At 46.4% G+C, this 17851-nt stretch overlaps 1 protein-coding gene across 1 annotated transcript in view; it reads right to left on the reverse strand.

The window, feature by feature from the left end:
- Nucleotides 1-5051: 5051 nt before the first annotated feature.
- The window catches only part of LOC126199039 (protein white-like), a 311297-nt gene continuing 298497 nt past the window's right edge, over nt 5052-17851 (reverse strand). Inside the window, exon 13 of the mRNA XM_049935743.1 lies at nt 5052-6135. Within this exon, the coding sequence (XP_049791700.1) occupies nt 6031-6135 (105 nt within the window). The 3' untranslated portion in view covers nt 5052-6030. The remainder of the gene's footprint in view (nt 6136-17851) is intronic.

Below are 17851 nucleotides of genomic sequence, written 5' to 3' on the forward strand. Positions count from 1 at the left end.
TCGGAAAGTAGGATGCGATAGGTCGCTAAATGGAAACGACTGTGAAAATCGATGATGCTTTGCACAGATGTGTTGCACAATGTTTCTACACTCCTGGAAATGGAAAAAAGAACACATTGACACCGGTGTGTCAGACCCACCATACTTGCTCCGGACACTGCGAGAGGGCTGTACAAGCAATGATCACACGCACGGCACAGCGGACACACCAGGAACCGCGGTGTTGGCCGTCGAATGGCGCTAGATGCGCAGCATTTGTGCACCGCCGCCGTCAGTGTCAGCCAGTTTGCCGTGGCATACGGAGCTCCATCGCAGTCTTTAACACTGGTAGCATGCCGCGACAGCGTGGACGTGAACCGTATGTGCAGTTGACGGACTTTGAGCGAGGGCGTATAGTGGGCATGCGGGAGGCCGGGTGGACGTACCGCCGAATTGCTCAACACGTGGGGCGTGAGGTCTCCACAGTACATCGATGTTGTCGCCAGTGGTCGGCGGAAGGTGCACGTGCCCGTCGACCTGGGACCGGACCGCAGCGACGCACGGATGCACGCCAAGACCGTAGGATCCTACGCAGTGCCGTAGGGGACCGCACCGCCACTTCCCAGCAAATTAGGGACACTGTTGCTCCTGGGGTATCGGCGAGGACCATTCGCAACCGTCTCCATGAAGCTGGGCTACGGTCCCGCACACCGTTAGGCCGTCTTCCGCTCACGCCCCAACATCGTACAGCCCGCCTCGAGTGGTGTCGCGACAGGCGTGAATGGAGGGACGAATGGAGACGTGTCGTCTTCAGCGATGAGAGTCGCTTCTGCCTTGGTGCCAATGATGGTCGTATGCGTGTTTGGCGCCGTGCAGGTGAGCGTCACAATCAGGACTGCATACGACCGAGGCACACAGGGCCAACACCCGGCATCATGGTGTGGGGAGCGATCTCCTACACTGGCCGTACACCACTGGTGATCGTCGAGGGGACACTGAATAGTGCACGGTACATCCAAACCGTCATCGAACCCATCGTTCTACCATTCCTAGACCGGCAAGGGAACTTGCTGTTCCAACAGGACAATGCACGTCCGCATGTATCCCGTGCCACCCAACGTGCTCTAGAAGGTGTACATCAACTACCCTGGCCAGCAAGATCTCCGGATCTGTCCCCCATTGAGCATGTTTGGGACTGGATGAAGCGTCGTCTCACGCGGTCTGCACGTCCAGCACGAACGCTGGTCCAACTGAGGCGCCAGGTGGAAATGGCATGGCAAGCCGTTCCACAGGACTACATCCAGCATCTCTACGATCGTCTCCATGGGAGAATAGCAGCCTGCATTGCTGCGAAAGGTGGATATACACTGTACTAGTGCCGACATTGTGCATGCTCTGTTGCCTGTGTCTATGTGCCTGTGGTTGTGTCAGTGTGATCATGTGATGTATCTGACCCCAGGAATGTGTCAATAAAGTTTCCCCTTCCTGGGACAATGAATTCACGGTGTTCTTATTTCAATTTCCAGGAGTGTAGTACGCCTGTCGACTGCATCATTATGAGGGCACAGTGAACACATAAAGATGCCTAGAACGAACTGTCTACCGCCAAGTATGGGTGCCCGCTGCAAGGTTTTGCCTGATTTCATGCAACCCAAACAATATAACTGTCATGCATTTCCTTCTTCATGACAGTTCTTGGACGCATACTGCAGAGGCAATGATGACACCTCTGCAATATTTTCGATGGAAAATGTTTTGTCACCCAACATATAGCCTGGACTTGCCAACCCTCTCATTTTTATCTCTGCTCACATGAACCGCTGGCTATGAAGACACTTTGGCACAGACAACAATCTGCAGACGAGTATAGAGAAGTTGTGGAAAGGACAGGCGACTGCCTTCTATGATGAGGGTATTGGAAAGTTGTATAGTGGCAGCTTCTGACACCGAACGTAACAGGAACACCAAATGCATCGGGAGGAGGGTAGAAGGCACAGTAAGAGAGCTTTCCAAGTGATTTATTGTTTCCAACTACAGTGCCGCGTTCCCTTTGGTCTGTGTCACAGATTCCAGCAATGCTGAGGACACCGCTTCACCGTCTGCGAAATGGCATGGCGCGGAATGGCTGCCTTAGCGACGCGTGCAGAGCACTGTATGGCTGCGCCGACAGCGGTCTTTGCCCGTGCCATCTCAGCGCCGCTCGCTGGGAGCTAGGAGCTGCATGCTTCTTCGCCATCGTGTTTCAGATCGCGGGCGACAACAAGCGCCTGCGATCCGACATCCGAATCTGCGGCCCTCGCCTCGGGCTGCCTCTGGTGTGTGTTGGGAGCCAACAAGTCTGCCTGTGGTAGCGGACCGTGGAATGGCCCGCCTCTGGCTGGCTGTGGACCCTGCATTGGCCTCAGAGGGTCGAACCAGCGACCCGCCGTGGACTGTAATGCTGGCGCCCCATCTGCTGCTGCGTGTAGCCGGTGCTGTGACACGCAGCACGCCCTGCCGTCCATGAGAGCTGCCACACTTGAATGCTTTGTTAGTGAACCGGCGCCTATTTATACGTGGCTGTGCACCTCTGTTTTGCTAAACGCGCCACCCCGCGTCACATACTCATAACACTTAGGTTGGCCAGTGGGCCCCTTCTGCCTGTGACTTTCGCCATGCAAACCGCTGCGTGTACTTTTTCCAGCGGTTCTACGCCCCTGTGGCCTCTATTTTATTTCGCAACTGCTGATGAGTGTAACTCACTATAAACAGGCCCGCACCTGGCTGTAACTTGCGCACTCAGGAGTATTACACCAAAACTGACTTTTCCTTTCCCAAACGGTAGTGTCGCTACATTATTCTCCCCTTCGGAAAGATCCAATCTCTGGGTCGACCTTTAACTAGCTCTTAACTTGTTTGGGTCGGCACCTATGACATATTTCCTTACTTTTAGAAAACTTAAATGTGGTCTAGTGCCCCTTAAAACACATAACATGAAACGAAATGTAAAAATTCCTTACTGGACGACCACTGCTCGATCAACCTCTTACCTACTCGTTTCACGCCCTCGATATCCAAGAGAGGTAGCTGTAAGATCTAACTGTCCAAATAAAATATTTATTTTCACTGTGGTTTCCATTTCGCGACCAATCGGACCTTCCTTTCAGAATAGCCCTCGTAATTACAAAAGCCGCCCAAAACAGATGCTCATACCTCAAGACATCAGAAACTGCAAAACATACCAAAAACTGCTTACGGCAGTTTGTAGTGCACAACACTTCGTGTGGTTCTAATATCAGTCATTATACTGAAACATCGACCAGGATATGTGATGTGTTCCTAGGGACACTACCCCCCCCCCCCCCCCAGGTAATACACTCCTGGAAATTGAAATAAGAACACCGTGAATTCATTGTCCCAGGAAGGGGAAACTTTATTGACACATTCCTGGGGTCAGATACATCACATGATCACACTGACAGAACCACAGGCACATAGACACAGGCAACAGAGCATGCACAATGTCGGCACTAGTACAGTGTATATCCACCTTTCGCAGCAATGCAGGCTGCTATTCTCCCATGGAGACGATCGTAGAGATGCTGGATGTAGTCCTGTGGAACGGCTTGCCATGCCATTTCCACCTGGCGCCTCAGTTGGACCAGCGTTCGTGCTGGACGTGCAGACCGCGTGAGACGACGCTTCATCCAGTCCCAAACATGCTCAATGGGGGACAGATCCGGAGATCTTGCTGGCCAGGGTAGTTGACTTACACCTTCTAGAGCACGTTGGGTGGCACGGGATACATGCGGACGTGCATTGTCCTGTTGGAACAGCAAGTTCCCTTGCCGGTCTAGGAATGGTAGAACGATGGGTTCGATGACGGTTTGGATGTACCGTGCACTATTCAGTGTCCCCTCGACGATCACCAGTGGTGTACGGCCAGTGTAGGAGATCGCTCCCCACACCATGATGCCGGGCGTTGGCCCTGTGTGCCTCGGTCGTATGCAGTCCTGATTGTGGCGCTCACCTGCACGGCGCCAAACACGCATACGACCATCATTGGCACCAAGGCAGAAGCGACTCTCATCGCTGAAGACGACACGTCTCCATTCGTCCCTCCATTCACGCCTGTCGCGACACCACTGGAGGCGGGCTGCACGATGTTGGGGTGTGAGCGGAAGACGGCCTAACGGTGTGCGGGACCGTAGCCCAGCTTCATGGAGACGGTTGCGAATGGTCCTCGCCGATACCCCAGGAGCAACAGTGTCCCTAATTTGCTGGGAAGTGGCGGTGCGGTCCCCTACGGCACTGCGTAGGATCCTACGGTCTTGGCGTGCATCCGTGCGTCGCTGCGGTCCGGTCCCAGGTCGACGGGCACGTGCACCTTCCGCCGACCACTGGCGACAACATCGATGTACTGTGGAGACCTCACGCCCCACGTGTTGAGCAATTCGGCGGTACGTCCACCCGGCCTCCCGCATGCCCACTATACGCCCTCGCTCAAAGTCCGTCAACTGCACATACGGTTCACGTCCACGCTGTCGCGGCATGCTACCAGTGTTAAAGACTGCGATGGAGCTCCGTATGCCACGGCAAACTGGCTGACACTGACGGCGGCGGTGCACAAATGCTGCGCAGCTAGCGCCATTCGACGGCCAACACCGCGGTTCCTGGTGTGTCCGCTGTGCCGTGCGTGTGATCATTGCTTGTACAGCCCTCTCGCAGTGTCCGGAGCAAGTATGGTGGGTCTGACACACCGGTGTCAATGTGTTCTTTTTTCCATTTCCAGGAGTGTACATCTGTTTGTTGTCTGTATCAGATGCCGCTGACGATGGGCTCAGTGCCCGAATATAGGTTTTGCAATTAAATACCTTACATACATTCATGGAATACACAAGACTTTCACCTGAAAAGATGGGGTAGGGCAGCGTTTGGAGACACGTTCTCGCTGCCTCGGCTCACCTCAGTAACCAGCGTGAGTCTGTCTTTGGGAGCTTACAGCACCGTCCGCTATAGACAATTGATGCTATGACTCAGTATTAATTTTTGTGTTGAATACAGCTGAATACACATAATCAAATGATTGCAACTGCGCAGTAAAAAAGTATTTTTTATTCAAAAAGTAATCACAATTCTCACAAATACGTTACCACAGTGTGATGGCACATCATAATTATCAAACTTCAGTCATTAGAATACATTCGCCTGATGTACTATACATTCGTGAAACTGACGGTTTTTCTGACAGCAGAACTTCAAACACGAAGGAGCGACACCTGAGCACAGTTTATTCTGGTACTAATACTGATATAACTGCAGTTAATATGCCACAAAGTTTTTTGCCACTTCAGTTAGTATATAACTGTGAACTGTAGAGTTCGACCAACATATTATCGAAAATAACAAAAGACACTTTTGATTAGTATTTCTTTCTACGGTGTTCTTGAGAAAGATAGACTTTATAAATGAACGTTCTAAAGCTATAAGAGAGCCTTACAAACTTTAGTAATAAATAAAAGAAAAGAAACGACCATTACACTTACAATATCTCCCCTTACTTGAAAATATTAAATAAGGAACATTTCAGTTTTTACGTGAACATAACTTTTATATGTATTCTGGATCCATATACCTGTTCGTCAGACGCATGCGAAATAGCCCGGTTACCACTGTCAATATGTGCAAGGTCAGTCTGTCTGCTTATGTTCAAAAGATGTATCACAACCAAAATATGACAGTGAAGGGCGCCGTGTGCTCCTGAAAGGTTGTTTATCAGTTACTCACCACAGGTACATCCATGCGAATATCGGATGTATCGTCCTTGTCGGTAGAGCCGTTTCAATCTGGGAAGAGCTATTTCTGTTCGTTATCACGTCCACTGCTAAGAGAGCGACACGCGTGTAAACAGTTCACGAAATACGATACTGTCTTTCGGACGGAATGTACATCTCCTGACACAGAAAGCTGAGTGTAAAGAGGCAGCACTTGAGGCGCTGTACCACAAACACTGCTACTGCACGAGACGCGCCCAGACGGCGCCTACCGACGACAAGGAAGAGTGCCCGGCCTTCAGCGGCTGCCGCGCCACGTCCTCACCAGCAGCGCAACGAGCGCCAGCACACGCAGACCCACGGCCAGCGCGGTCAGGCACAGCAGGTCTTCCACAAAGTCGGCCTGAAAGCAAGACGGCGACGCCTCACGAGTCAATGGCAAGACCACATAACACTGTCGCCAAAGAAACACGAAAACTAACCAGCAGCCTGAGCAGTGCTCACTCGTAAGAGAAGAGACACAAACGACAAAGATTTATGTACATACTGCACAGGCTGCGCAAAATAAAACTGAATATTACAATGTCAACACAACCATTTACTTACAATGTAAAAAGCAATATAATTTTCACGTTTCGGAGGTCAAGCCTTCATCATCAGAATTACTGTATACAAATCCCTAAATGCGAGCAATATAAACAATAAAAAACAACAATAAAAATAATAACGTAGCTACTTATCTCACAGTAGCGTCTTCTTAAGATGTACAAGATGTGTAAGATTTAAGCTTACAAATACAGTACTGGCCATTAAAATTGTTACACCACGAAGATGACGTGCTACAGACGCGAAATTTAAACGACAGGAAGAAGATGCTGTGATATGCAAATGATTAGCTTTTCACACAAGGTTGGCGCCGGTGGCGACACCTACAACGTGCTAACATGAGGAAAGTTTCCAACCGATTTCTCATACACAGCCGGCCGCGGTGGTCTCGCGGTTCTAGGCGCGCAGTCCGGAACCGTGCGACCGCTACGGTCGCAGGTTCGAATCCTGCCTCGGGCATGGATGTGTGTGATGTCCTTAGGTTAGTTAGGTTTAAGTAGTTCTAAGTTCTAGGGGACTGATAACCACAGCAGTTGAGTCCCATAGTGCTCAGAGCCATTTGAACCATTTTTTTCTCATACCCAAACAGCAGTTGACCGCCGTTGCGTGCGGTAGCGTTCTCGCTTCCCACGTCCGGGTTCCCGTGTTCGATTCCCGGTGGGGTCGGGGATTTTCTCTGCTTCGTGATGACTGGGTGTTGGGTGATGTCCTTAGGTTAGTTAGGTTTAAGTGGTTCTAAGTTCTAGGGGACTGATGACCATAGATGTTAAGTCCCATAGTGCTCAGAGCCATTTGAACCATTTGAACCGCCGTTGCCTGGTGAAACGTTGTTGTGATGCCTCGTGTAAGGAGAAGAAATGCTTAAAGAAATGCTTACCATCACGTTTCCGACTTTGATAAAGGTCGGATTGTAGCCTATCGCGATTGTGGTTTATCGTATCGTGACATTGCTCAAAAAATTGTTCAAACGGCTCTGAGCACTATGGGACTTAACTTCTGAGGTCATCAGTCCCCTAGAACTTAGAACTACCTAAACCCAACTTACCTAAGAACATCACACACATCCATGTCCGAGGCAGGATTCCAACCTGAGACCGTAGCGGTCGCGCGGTTCCAGACTGTAGCGCCTAGAACCGCTCGGCCACTCCGGCCGTTCGTGACATTGCTGCTCGCGTTGGCCGAGATCCAATGACTGTTGTGGAATCGGTGGGTTCAGGAGGGTAATACGGAACATCGTGCTGGATCCCAACGGCCTCGTATCACTAGCAGTCGAGATGACAGGCATCTTATCCACATGGCTGTAACGGATCGTGCAGCCACGCCTCGATCCCTGAGTCGACAGATGGAGACGTTTTCAAGACAACAACCAACTGCACGAACAGTTCGACGAGTTTGCAGCAGCATGGACTATCAGCTCGGAGACCCTGGCTGCGGTTACCCTTGACGCTGCATCACAGACAGGAGCGCCTGCGATCGCGTACTTAATGACGGACCTGGGTGCACGAATGGCAAAATGTCATTTTTTCAGATGAATCCAGGTTCTGTTTACAGCATCATGATAGACGCATCCGTGTTTGGAGACATCGCGGTGAACGCACATTTGCAGTCATGGACTGTGCGTCTGGTCCCGGCGGAGGTTCGAGTCCTCCCTCGGGCATGAGTGTGTGTATTTGTGCTTAGGTTAAGTAGTGTGTAAATCTTAGGGACTGATGTCAGGAGTTAAGTCCCATTAGATTTCACACACATTTGAACGCACATTGGAAGCGTGTATTCGTCATCGCCATACTGGCGTATCACCGGGCGCGATGGTATGGGGTGCCATTGGTTACACATCTCGGTCACCTCTTGTTCGCACTTACGGTATTTTGAACAGTGGACGTTACATTTTAGATGTGTTACGACCCGTGGTTCTACCCTTCATTCGATCCCTGCGAAACCCTACATTTCAGCATGATAATGCACGACCGCATGTTGCATGTCCAGTACGGGCCTTTCTGGATACAGAAAACCTTCGACTGCTGCCCTGGCCAGCACATTCTCTCACCAACTGAAAACGTCTGGTCAACGGTGTCCGAGCAACTGGCTCGTCACAATACGCCAGTCACTACTCTTGATGAACTGTGGTATCGTGTTGAAGCTGCATGGGCAACTGTACCTGTACACGCCATCCAAGCTCTGTTTGACTCAATGCCCAGTCGTATCAAGGCCGTTATTACGGCCAGGGGTGGTTGTTCTGGGTACTGATTTTTCAGGATCTACGCACCCAAATTGCGTGAAAATGTAATCACATGTCAGTTCTAGTATAATATATTTGTCCAATGAATACCCGTTTATCATCTGCATTTCTTCTTGGTGTAGCAATTTTAATGGCCAGTAGTGTACGAGACAGCTGCTACCTACAAAATTCAATCTAGTAGCTGTAATGCGAACTACATAAGCCAGATGGTAGGTCGTTTTAGCTTAAGGTACAAAGAACACTGAGACACTTTTCGGCTTAACAGTTTGGAGGAGTCAGCCATACCCATGCATATTCATGAAACTTGGTTATCTCGTGTTGGAAATTGATGAGGATCTCGCAATTTTGCGTACACAAAATAAGAAAACGAAATGAATATATTAGAGCAGTTGGAAATAAATGTACAGGGTGAATCACCTAAACATTGCACCTCAAATATTTGGGAAATGGAAGTGTGCTGGTACACGCATTCGCCAGCACACCGGTCGGCACTAAGGAACATTGTGTAGCAGTCGCTGAAATAGGCGCGCCTGTGACAAGAGAAGGCCATGACACACCCCCAGGCTACTCGCCGATAACGCTCCCTGGGCAGCGTGCATTTCGGCCGCCGCCGCCGACCGAGCTGCCTCAGTCTCTCAATCTGTGCATCTCAATACTTCACACCGTGCTCCAGTCTTCCAGTCATAGTCGTGGCCCTGCACCTTGGCTAGCTGTGAGGGAACGTTATTCATTGTATATAGTTGTGATATGGGCACGGGCAAAATGCAAGAATTACTACACGTTATTTGATTCCTGTTAACCGCCGAACTTCAGACTGGACATAATTGAAGTTAAGTTCTGAACTGGTTCCTGTAATAAAGTGTGGTTTAATCAAGTGTGCATTTTGCCACCGCCTCCTCATCCAGCCAGGAACCACAAAACATGACCGCGTGGGATTAACCTAGCCGGCACGGTTACTCAGCGTGTTCGGTCAGAGGGTTAGCTGCTCTCCGTAATAAAAAAAAAAACTGAGTTAATGGCTCACCGACTAACTGAAACCGGTGTCTTGCGACGTCCGCCCCGAGCAGATACAACGAACAAAATGAGATAAAGAAAAGCGGTCTAAGGCGCTGCAGTCATGGACTGTGCGGCTGGTCCCGGCGGAGGTTCGAGTCCTCCCTCGGGCATGGGTGTGTGTGTTTGTCGTTAGGATAATTTAGGTTAAGTAGTGTGTAAGCTTAGCGACTGATGACCTTAGCAGCTAAGTCCCATAAGATTTCACACACATCTGAACATTTTGAACCACAAAACATTACAAGAGGGCACAGCCAAAACAGCAAGGTGGTAGTGATGTACGGTTTACGCAGAATGGATAGGCAGTGAGGGACCCGTGCTGTTAGTCAACAAACAGATTAAAATAATACTTATAAAGTGTATTTTTTCGTGCAAACATACACTTTTTAAAAAGATGGAACAGTGCCTGGTAGTATTAACAAATTAGAAGTCGTGTAAATTAGAATGTCAGTGGTGTTTGTTGCAAGATTTCTAGTGAGAGTCGTTTACGAGATATCGTGTTTTGAAAAGTTTCCACATCTACTCTTGTTTGTGCCATTCAACGTGTGTAGTTGCTAGGTGCGACGTTGGTATGTTTCCTTACAGTGTGCCGGTGAATGCTTTGAGTGCATAGCGACTTGCTAGTCAATTAGTGTGTAACACTACGTGAAATAGGCCATGAGTGGACGGTGTAATTTACCACTGCAGAAAAAGCCGACATGCTCACGGTGTATGGACAGTGTACGAAGAATGAAGTTGATTCTTGTACCCTGTGTGAGGCAAGATAGACCAATAGACGTAAACCATCTAGGCAATTATTTATCAACGTTTTCAACCAGTTATATCAGACTGGTTCTCCAACACCCATACAACGTAACAGAAGGAAACAAGTAACGACTAACGAGGGGGAAATTAATGTTCTTGCTGCTGTTGCAGTTGGCCCGCACATCAACTCTCACGCAATTCCACGAGGAAGACTCATGAGTCAGGCAAGTGTCCTACCCAATCTCCATCAACATAGGTTCCACCCCTATATTATCTCTCTCCATCAAGAGCTGTATGGAAACTATTATGAGAATCGTGTTAACTTCTGTACATGGACATAATGCATGATCGATACTGCCGTCGTTTGCTATCACAGGAATTATACAAGTATCGGTGTGGGAACCTTTCAAAATACTATACCTCTTCAGGGACTCCCACTATTTAGTTTGTTAATGTCAATAGGGCTGTTTCATTTTAAAATGTATGTTTGTACAAAAAATACACTTTGTAAGTGTTATCAAAATCTGTTGTTTGGCTTGCAATACGAGCACCTGATTACCAATCGATTCTGTGAAAGCTGCACATCAATAGCACTTTCCATTTTCGCAATATTTTACGTAATTCACTCTATATACAACGTGGGAAATCATAATGCGTTAAATGAACAGAATACTGGTGACACGAATAATTTTTTTCGGAAACGTTGCAGATCCTTCTTAATATCTATAATTATTTAACGACTTTACAGTATACCGTTATCTTTTCGTTATAGATGGGGTATGAATTTTCGATCACCTGCCATGGTTGTGTATCAAATAGCGCAAATGGCTCTGAGCACTATGGGTCTTAATATCCAAGGTCATCAGTCCCCCCAGAATTTAGAACTACTTAAACCTAACTAACCTAAGGACAGCACACATCTCCATGCCCGAGGCAGGATTCGAACCTGCGACCAGTTTGTGTATCACCCTTGTTTCTTCCGTATCTGTCATTTCATGGTTACACTCTAGAAGTGTTCACTCGCGCTACTTCTGTGTTGTTTGCGGGATGGCCGGCCGGCGTGGCCGAGCGGTTCTAGGCGGTACAGTCTGGAATAGCGCGATCGCTGCGGTCGCAGGTTCGAATCCTGCCACGGGCATGGATGTGTGTGATGTCCTTAGGTTAGTTAGGTTTAAGTAGTTCTAAGTTCTGGGGGACTGATGACCTTAGAAGTTAAGTCCCATAGTGCTCAGAGCCATTTTGTTTGCAGGATGTGGGTTTCGGGAAGGTATGCGGGATGTGCACACATGTGACTGTTTTATCAGCTGAAAGTGATATGGATGTTCGTCTTAAGAAGACACGGATGCGGGGGAAGAAGGTATTTTTATTTTTCTCGTTTATGTTTAGGTAGTTTTCAGAAGTTATTGTACAATAATGTTGTGATGAAGCAGGGCTAGCCTACGAAAAGCTTAAATTTTAATTGTTTCTTACACTGTAAATAGCTGGTTACGCCAACATTTCAACAATGATTTTTGCAACTACCACCTCACATCCATTGTGGATAAAATAAAAACAAAACTAGCCCAGAAAATATTTTATGCACCTTAAAATAGACAACACAAGTTACATCATTCGTACCCAAAGCCAGTGGTGCAAATAGGGTTGCCTATATGCGATGTATGAAATATTTTCATGGTTGATTTCATTTTTCCCATGCTGTATATACATTCTGCACTCAGGAACATATTTGTACACAAACTGTATGTATTACAGCTAGGGATGGGACACTCTACAAAATTTTAAAATGAAATGAAATGTCTTAGTTTTAATACTGTGCTGTGCGCCCCTTATGATCATAAAACGTAATTACTTTGCATAAGCATATTCGGCTGATTTATGAATTAAGTAAACATTCACCCTCAAACACCCATTCTGAATAGTTTAGAACTAATGGGCTAACTTTGTAAAATTTTTGCCACGTGAGCAGTTTCTAAAGCGAAGCTTTTCATTGACAGAAAATAATTACACAGACTTTGCAGAGAGCAGAGAGAGAGAAAGCAGAAACTGTCGAGTCTGGATCTACAATTTTGGCCGAACACTTATTTCGTTTTTCAAAAACGAAATGAGAACACTGGTACTTCGACTCTGGAAGGGGACGGCCGACTTGCTTGTCCATTTCTGGATGGAGGAGCTGGGACAGATGTGTTGCTGTGGGCAGCCAGCTACATCACTTGCAGCTTTACACTCTCTAGCACACAAAATATGATGAGAAAGTGCAGCATAGCGCAACAGAAAATAATAGTTATTCATTCTTTTGACGGGTATTCCTTTTGGTCGACTAGATTCTTTAATTTCTATATTTCTTCCTTAAGCAACTGAGGGCCTTTTATGACCAGGATAGTAACAGGGGACAGGCAAAATAATGTGAACACCAGTACTTACTTGGGAATGGTTTATTAATAAGGGTTTGGACCCCCATTTGTCCGTAATAAAGCTGCGATGCTTGTTGGAATATTGGCATATAATGACTGTTTAGTCTGTTTAGTCTCGAGTGGAATGCTTTGCCACCCTTCGATCAGAACCTCTTTTAACTCCTGTTGTGACGAGGTGGGGGGGGGGGGGGGGGCAGAAACCTGCTCCGGAGTCTGCGCACGAATACCGCACACAAGAGCTCAATAGCGTTCAAGTCCGGGGACTGTGCTGGCCAGGGAAGACGCCGCAATTCATTTGCATGCTCCTCATACTACGATTGTGCTGAAATATAGCATCATTTCCATTATAATTATCCGGGCTGTTATGCCGTGGTCGGTTGATGAATTTTGTCTCAATTCCCAACTACTGGCAGTAGCGAGCCAGTGGGTGTGTTGGACATTCCATCGACCTACGGACCCCCTTGAAGATGTCTCCCGCAGTCGGAGACGAAACGTTGGGAATTGAGACAAAATTCATCAATCGACCACGGCATAACAGCCCGGATAATTATAACGGACATGATATTTACGGCCGTGAAAGTCTACATTTTAGTATAGCATCATTGTCGAGGAACAACATTCGAATCATGGGGTGCACCTAATGACAGAAAATATTCATACAATTATTGGCTGTAACACAGCATTTAAGAGTAATGTAATGATGGGACCAGCGGAATACCATGGTATGGCTACCCACACCATCACACTTCCACCTCCACGCTTAACCGTTGGAATCAGCAATCAGGATTCTGGGCTTCTTCTGGCGTTCTCCAGACTTAAACCTGGTCCGATGTTGGAAATAACGAAAACGTTGACTCGTCGGACCATATGACGTGCCTCCATTGTTTAGTCGTCCAGGATTTATGCTCCTGACACCAAGTTTTAGGCTTCTTTGCGATTATTGTCGTCACTAATTGTTTCGGTGTAGCAGCTCGTCCATGCATGTACACTTTATGGAGTTGTCGGCGGAAAGTGTTGATAGATACGGGGTCTCGAAGATGGCTATTGAGCTCTGCAGTCACTTTAGCCGCAACAGTTTTGTGTTGTTCTGACACAATTCGCGTTGACGTACGACGGTCTCTGACAGATTTGATTTGCGCCAGCTATTACGTTTACACGATGATGTCTCCATATTTTTTATATGCTGTCATGACTGTTGAAACAGTTGCTCTTGAAACATTCAATAAGTTGGCTGCCTTGGTTACTGATGGTCCACCTAATTGGGAACCCACAATCCGCCCTTTTTGTAACTCTGTTAGGTCTTTCATTGCACGTCGACCTCGATCTCTGAATGCAGATACCAAGTGTGCAATACTCGTAAACAACCTGCACTGACGCGTAGTCCGTACTGAACAAGCACAGTCCAGCGCAACACGTGCCTTGACCGTCAAACACAACCATCCCATTACTACCACTGTTCACATTTTTCCCCTATCCCCTGTATCTGGTTTGCAAGTGGCAGTCATGTATCCTTCTGGCCAACTCGGCGTAATCACTGTGCGATAATTACGGCAATGTCCTTGATATATGATTTGAGAGATGATGGTCATTCCCAAGTCGGTCAGTTGTTAGTTTAGATTTGTTCAATGTTTCCAAATGTTAGTTTTCGTGTTCTCTGTGCGTCGTAGACCTCAAGAACAATCTGTCATTAGTTCTTGTTCATGTGCGTGATAACAGAGTACATTATAATAAACTGGGGTTGATTTTCGACAGGTCTCTCATTTCATTATTTACTTTATCCGATTTTCAATTACTTATTTTGTAACATTTAGAGAGACGAAGACCTAGGACTCATTCGCTAGAGCCATCCTTTATCATATCGGTATTCCGTTGCGTGACAGCTTTCACTACCGCATATCAGTCTGAAGGGTGTGATTTATCTTTCCGGTGGTCCAACCAATGCGGATCGTTGCGACAACCAAAAGGCAGGTCAAGAAGTTAGTTAGCATCTCTCACAGGTTATAAAATGTACAGGAAAACTCTTAAGCAAAGATTGCATGCTATTTCTGGCGCAATAATTTCAGCATAACAATCAAGCTTCAGGAGGGGATGTGTGTGTAATGATAATATATTTATAACATCTACATCTACATATATACTCCGCTAGCCACCAAGCGGTGTGTGGCAGAGGGCACTATTCGCGCCAGTCATATTCCCCCCCTCCTCCCCCCTCTGTTCCACTCACGGATCGCGCGAGGGAGAAACGACTGTCTGAACTACTCAGTACGAGCTCTGATTTCCATTATATTTGAATGGTGATCATTGCGCCATATGAAAGTTGATGGTAATAATATATGCACTACATCCTCGGGGAAGATCGGATTTTGGAATTCAGCGAGCAGCCCCTTTCGGTTTATCACATTGCCTATCTGCAAGTTTGTCCCACTTCAAACTTTCTATGAGATCTGTTGCGCTCTCGCGATGGCTAAATGTACCAGTCACGAATCTTGCCGCTCTTCTTTGGACCTTCTTAATCTCTTGAATCAGACCCAACTGGTAAGGGTCCCATACAGACGAACAATACTCTAAGACTGGACGCACTAACGTATGGTAAGCTATTTCCTTTGTTGAAGGACTGCATCACTTGAGGATTCTACCAATAAACCGCAATCTAGAGTTCGCCTTACCCGTTACTTGTGTAATCTGATTATTCCATTTGAGATCATTTCGAATAGTCACACCCAGATACTTGACTGATGTTACCGCTTCCAAAGACCATTTATTTTGTACTCATACATTAATGGGGATTACACGCAGTAGATTACACTTACTAATATTGAGAAATAATTGTCAGTCATTACACCACGCATTTATTTTCTGCAAATCCTCATTGATTTGTTCACAACTTTCGTGTGATACTACTTTCCTGTAGACTACAGCATCATCGGAAAACAGTCAAAGCCCGCTGTCAATACCATCAACCAGATCGTTTATGTAAATAGTAAAAAGCAGAGGACCTATTACTCTGCCCTGGGGCACACCTGAAGTTACTCTTGTTTCTGTTCGAGTTACCCCGTTCAGGACGACATACTGCTCTGCTCCCTGTCTGTTAGAAAACTTTCTATCCAACTGCATATGTCACTGAATAGACCGTAAGGGCGCACATTTTGTAGCAAGCGACAGTGCGGAACTGAGTCGAACGCCTTTCGAAAGTCGAGAAATATGGCATCAACCTATGGTATCTAGAGCCTGTTGTATATCATGCACAAAGAGGGCCAGCTGTGTCTCGCATGACCGCTGTTTCCTAAAATCGTGCTGGTTTCTGCAGATGAGCTTCTCAGAGTCTAAAAAGGTCATAATGTCTGAACACAAAATATGTTCCATGATTCTACAACTAATCGATGTCAGTGAAATTGGCCGCTAATTATGTGCATCCGATTTTCTACTTTTTTTATAGATTGATATGACCTGGGCCTTCTTCCAGTCCCGTGGAACTTTCAGCCGTTCCAATGATCTCTGATAGATGACGCATCAGAATGGTGCTATATTTTTAGCATAGTCAACATAAAATCTTACGGAGATACCGTCTGGGCCAGATGCCTTTCTGGCGTCTAAGGATCTTCACTATTTTACAATCCCAGATACACAAACACTATGTCAGCCATCCGTTCGTTTGTTCGATAATTGAAAGTGGGAATGGTGCTGCAGTCCTCTATCGTAAGCTAGGTTTAGAATTTCGGCCTTCTGTTTATCATCATCAGTTACATTACCCGTACTGTCAGCAAGAGAAGGTACTGAATTATTTGTAACGTTCATAGATTTTACGTACGACCAAAAATTTTTTGGGGTTATTTTTAGAATCTGCAGATAAAATATTGGTTTCAAATTCGTTAAAACAGTCTGAGAGCTGCTTTCATTTCGCATAGTTTCTGTTTGTCAGCGGGGCAGTGACTACGTTTAAAATGACTGTGCAAAATTCTCTGCTTTCTCAGCAACTTCCTAATATGTTTGTTGAACCAAGGTGTATCCTTACCTTTCCCTCCCCTACATATTTGCTAGGCACATATTTCTCTAGCACGTGGTGAACAATACCTTTCAATTCCGAACAAAGATGATCAATATCTTCGTGTCCCGCGGCGAGTGCTTGGAGCTGACTATGAAGATATTCATTAATGACAGTTTTATTTGCTTTCCCAAACAAGAAAACTCTACGCTGTTTCTTTGGGATTTTTTTTTTTTTTTTTGCAACTTCCACTGGTATAGAAGCCACAACCACATTATGGTCGCTAATACCTTCTTCTAGATTAACTTCCTCAAAAATATCAGATCTGTTTGTCGTCAAGATATCTACTATGTTCCTATCTCGAGTTGGTTTTCTAACCAATTGCTCATGGTCCTATGTTGAGAGTGCTCACAGTGTAACGTCACACGAGTCTTTGCTTCTGCCCCCTGTGTTAAACGTGCAATTCCCCAGTCAATGGACGCCAGATTAAAGTCTCCACCTATAACTACTGGATAATTTGGATATTTATTTCCTATCTACTCAAGACTTTCCCTGAAACATTCTGCGACGTTTGTTGCGGATGCTGGTGGTCTATAGAAACATCCTAATACAGTGGTCACTCCTTGTCTGTTTGACAGCTTTATCCAGACTATTTCACAGTCCGACCCAGAATCGATCTCAACTGCGTTTAAACAGCTTTTAACGGCAATGAACACACCACCTCCCATAGCATCAGTCCTATCCTTCCTAAACATTGTCCAATCAGAGTTCAAAATTTCACTGCTGTTTATGTCTGGTTTCATCCAGCTTTCGGTACATAATACAATATTGGCATTACTACTGTTTATTTCGGAGAGTAAGTCGGGGACCTTGCTAAAGACAGTTCGACAATTTACTAACATGAGATTTAGCATACTTAAGTCCTTTGGAATGCCCTGTTTAGGCAAACTAACAATTTTTAGGGTTGGCACAGCGACATCAGTGTCATGAACTTGTAATTTTCCAGACTAACGGTTTGTTTCCCGTGGGGAGGAACCTAAACTAAAAAAAAAAAACCATGTCCATACTACAGTACTGTGCTATCCAT

This window comes from Schistocerca nitens, chromosome 8 (assembly GCF_023898315.1).
Source record: "Schistocerca nitens isolate TAMUIC-IGC-003100 chromosome 8, iqSchNite1.1, whole genome shotgun sequence".
Classification (NCBI taxonomy): domain Eukaryota; kingdom Metazoa; phylum Arthropoda; class Insecta; order Orthoptera; family Acrididae; genus Schistocerca; species Schistocerca nitens.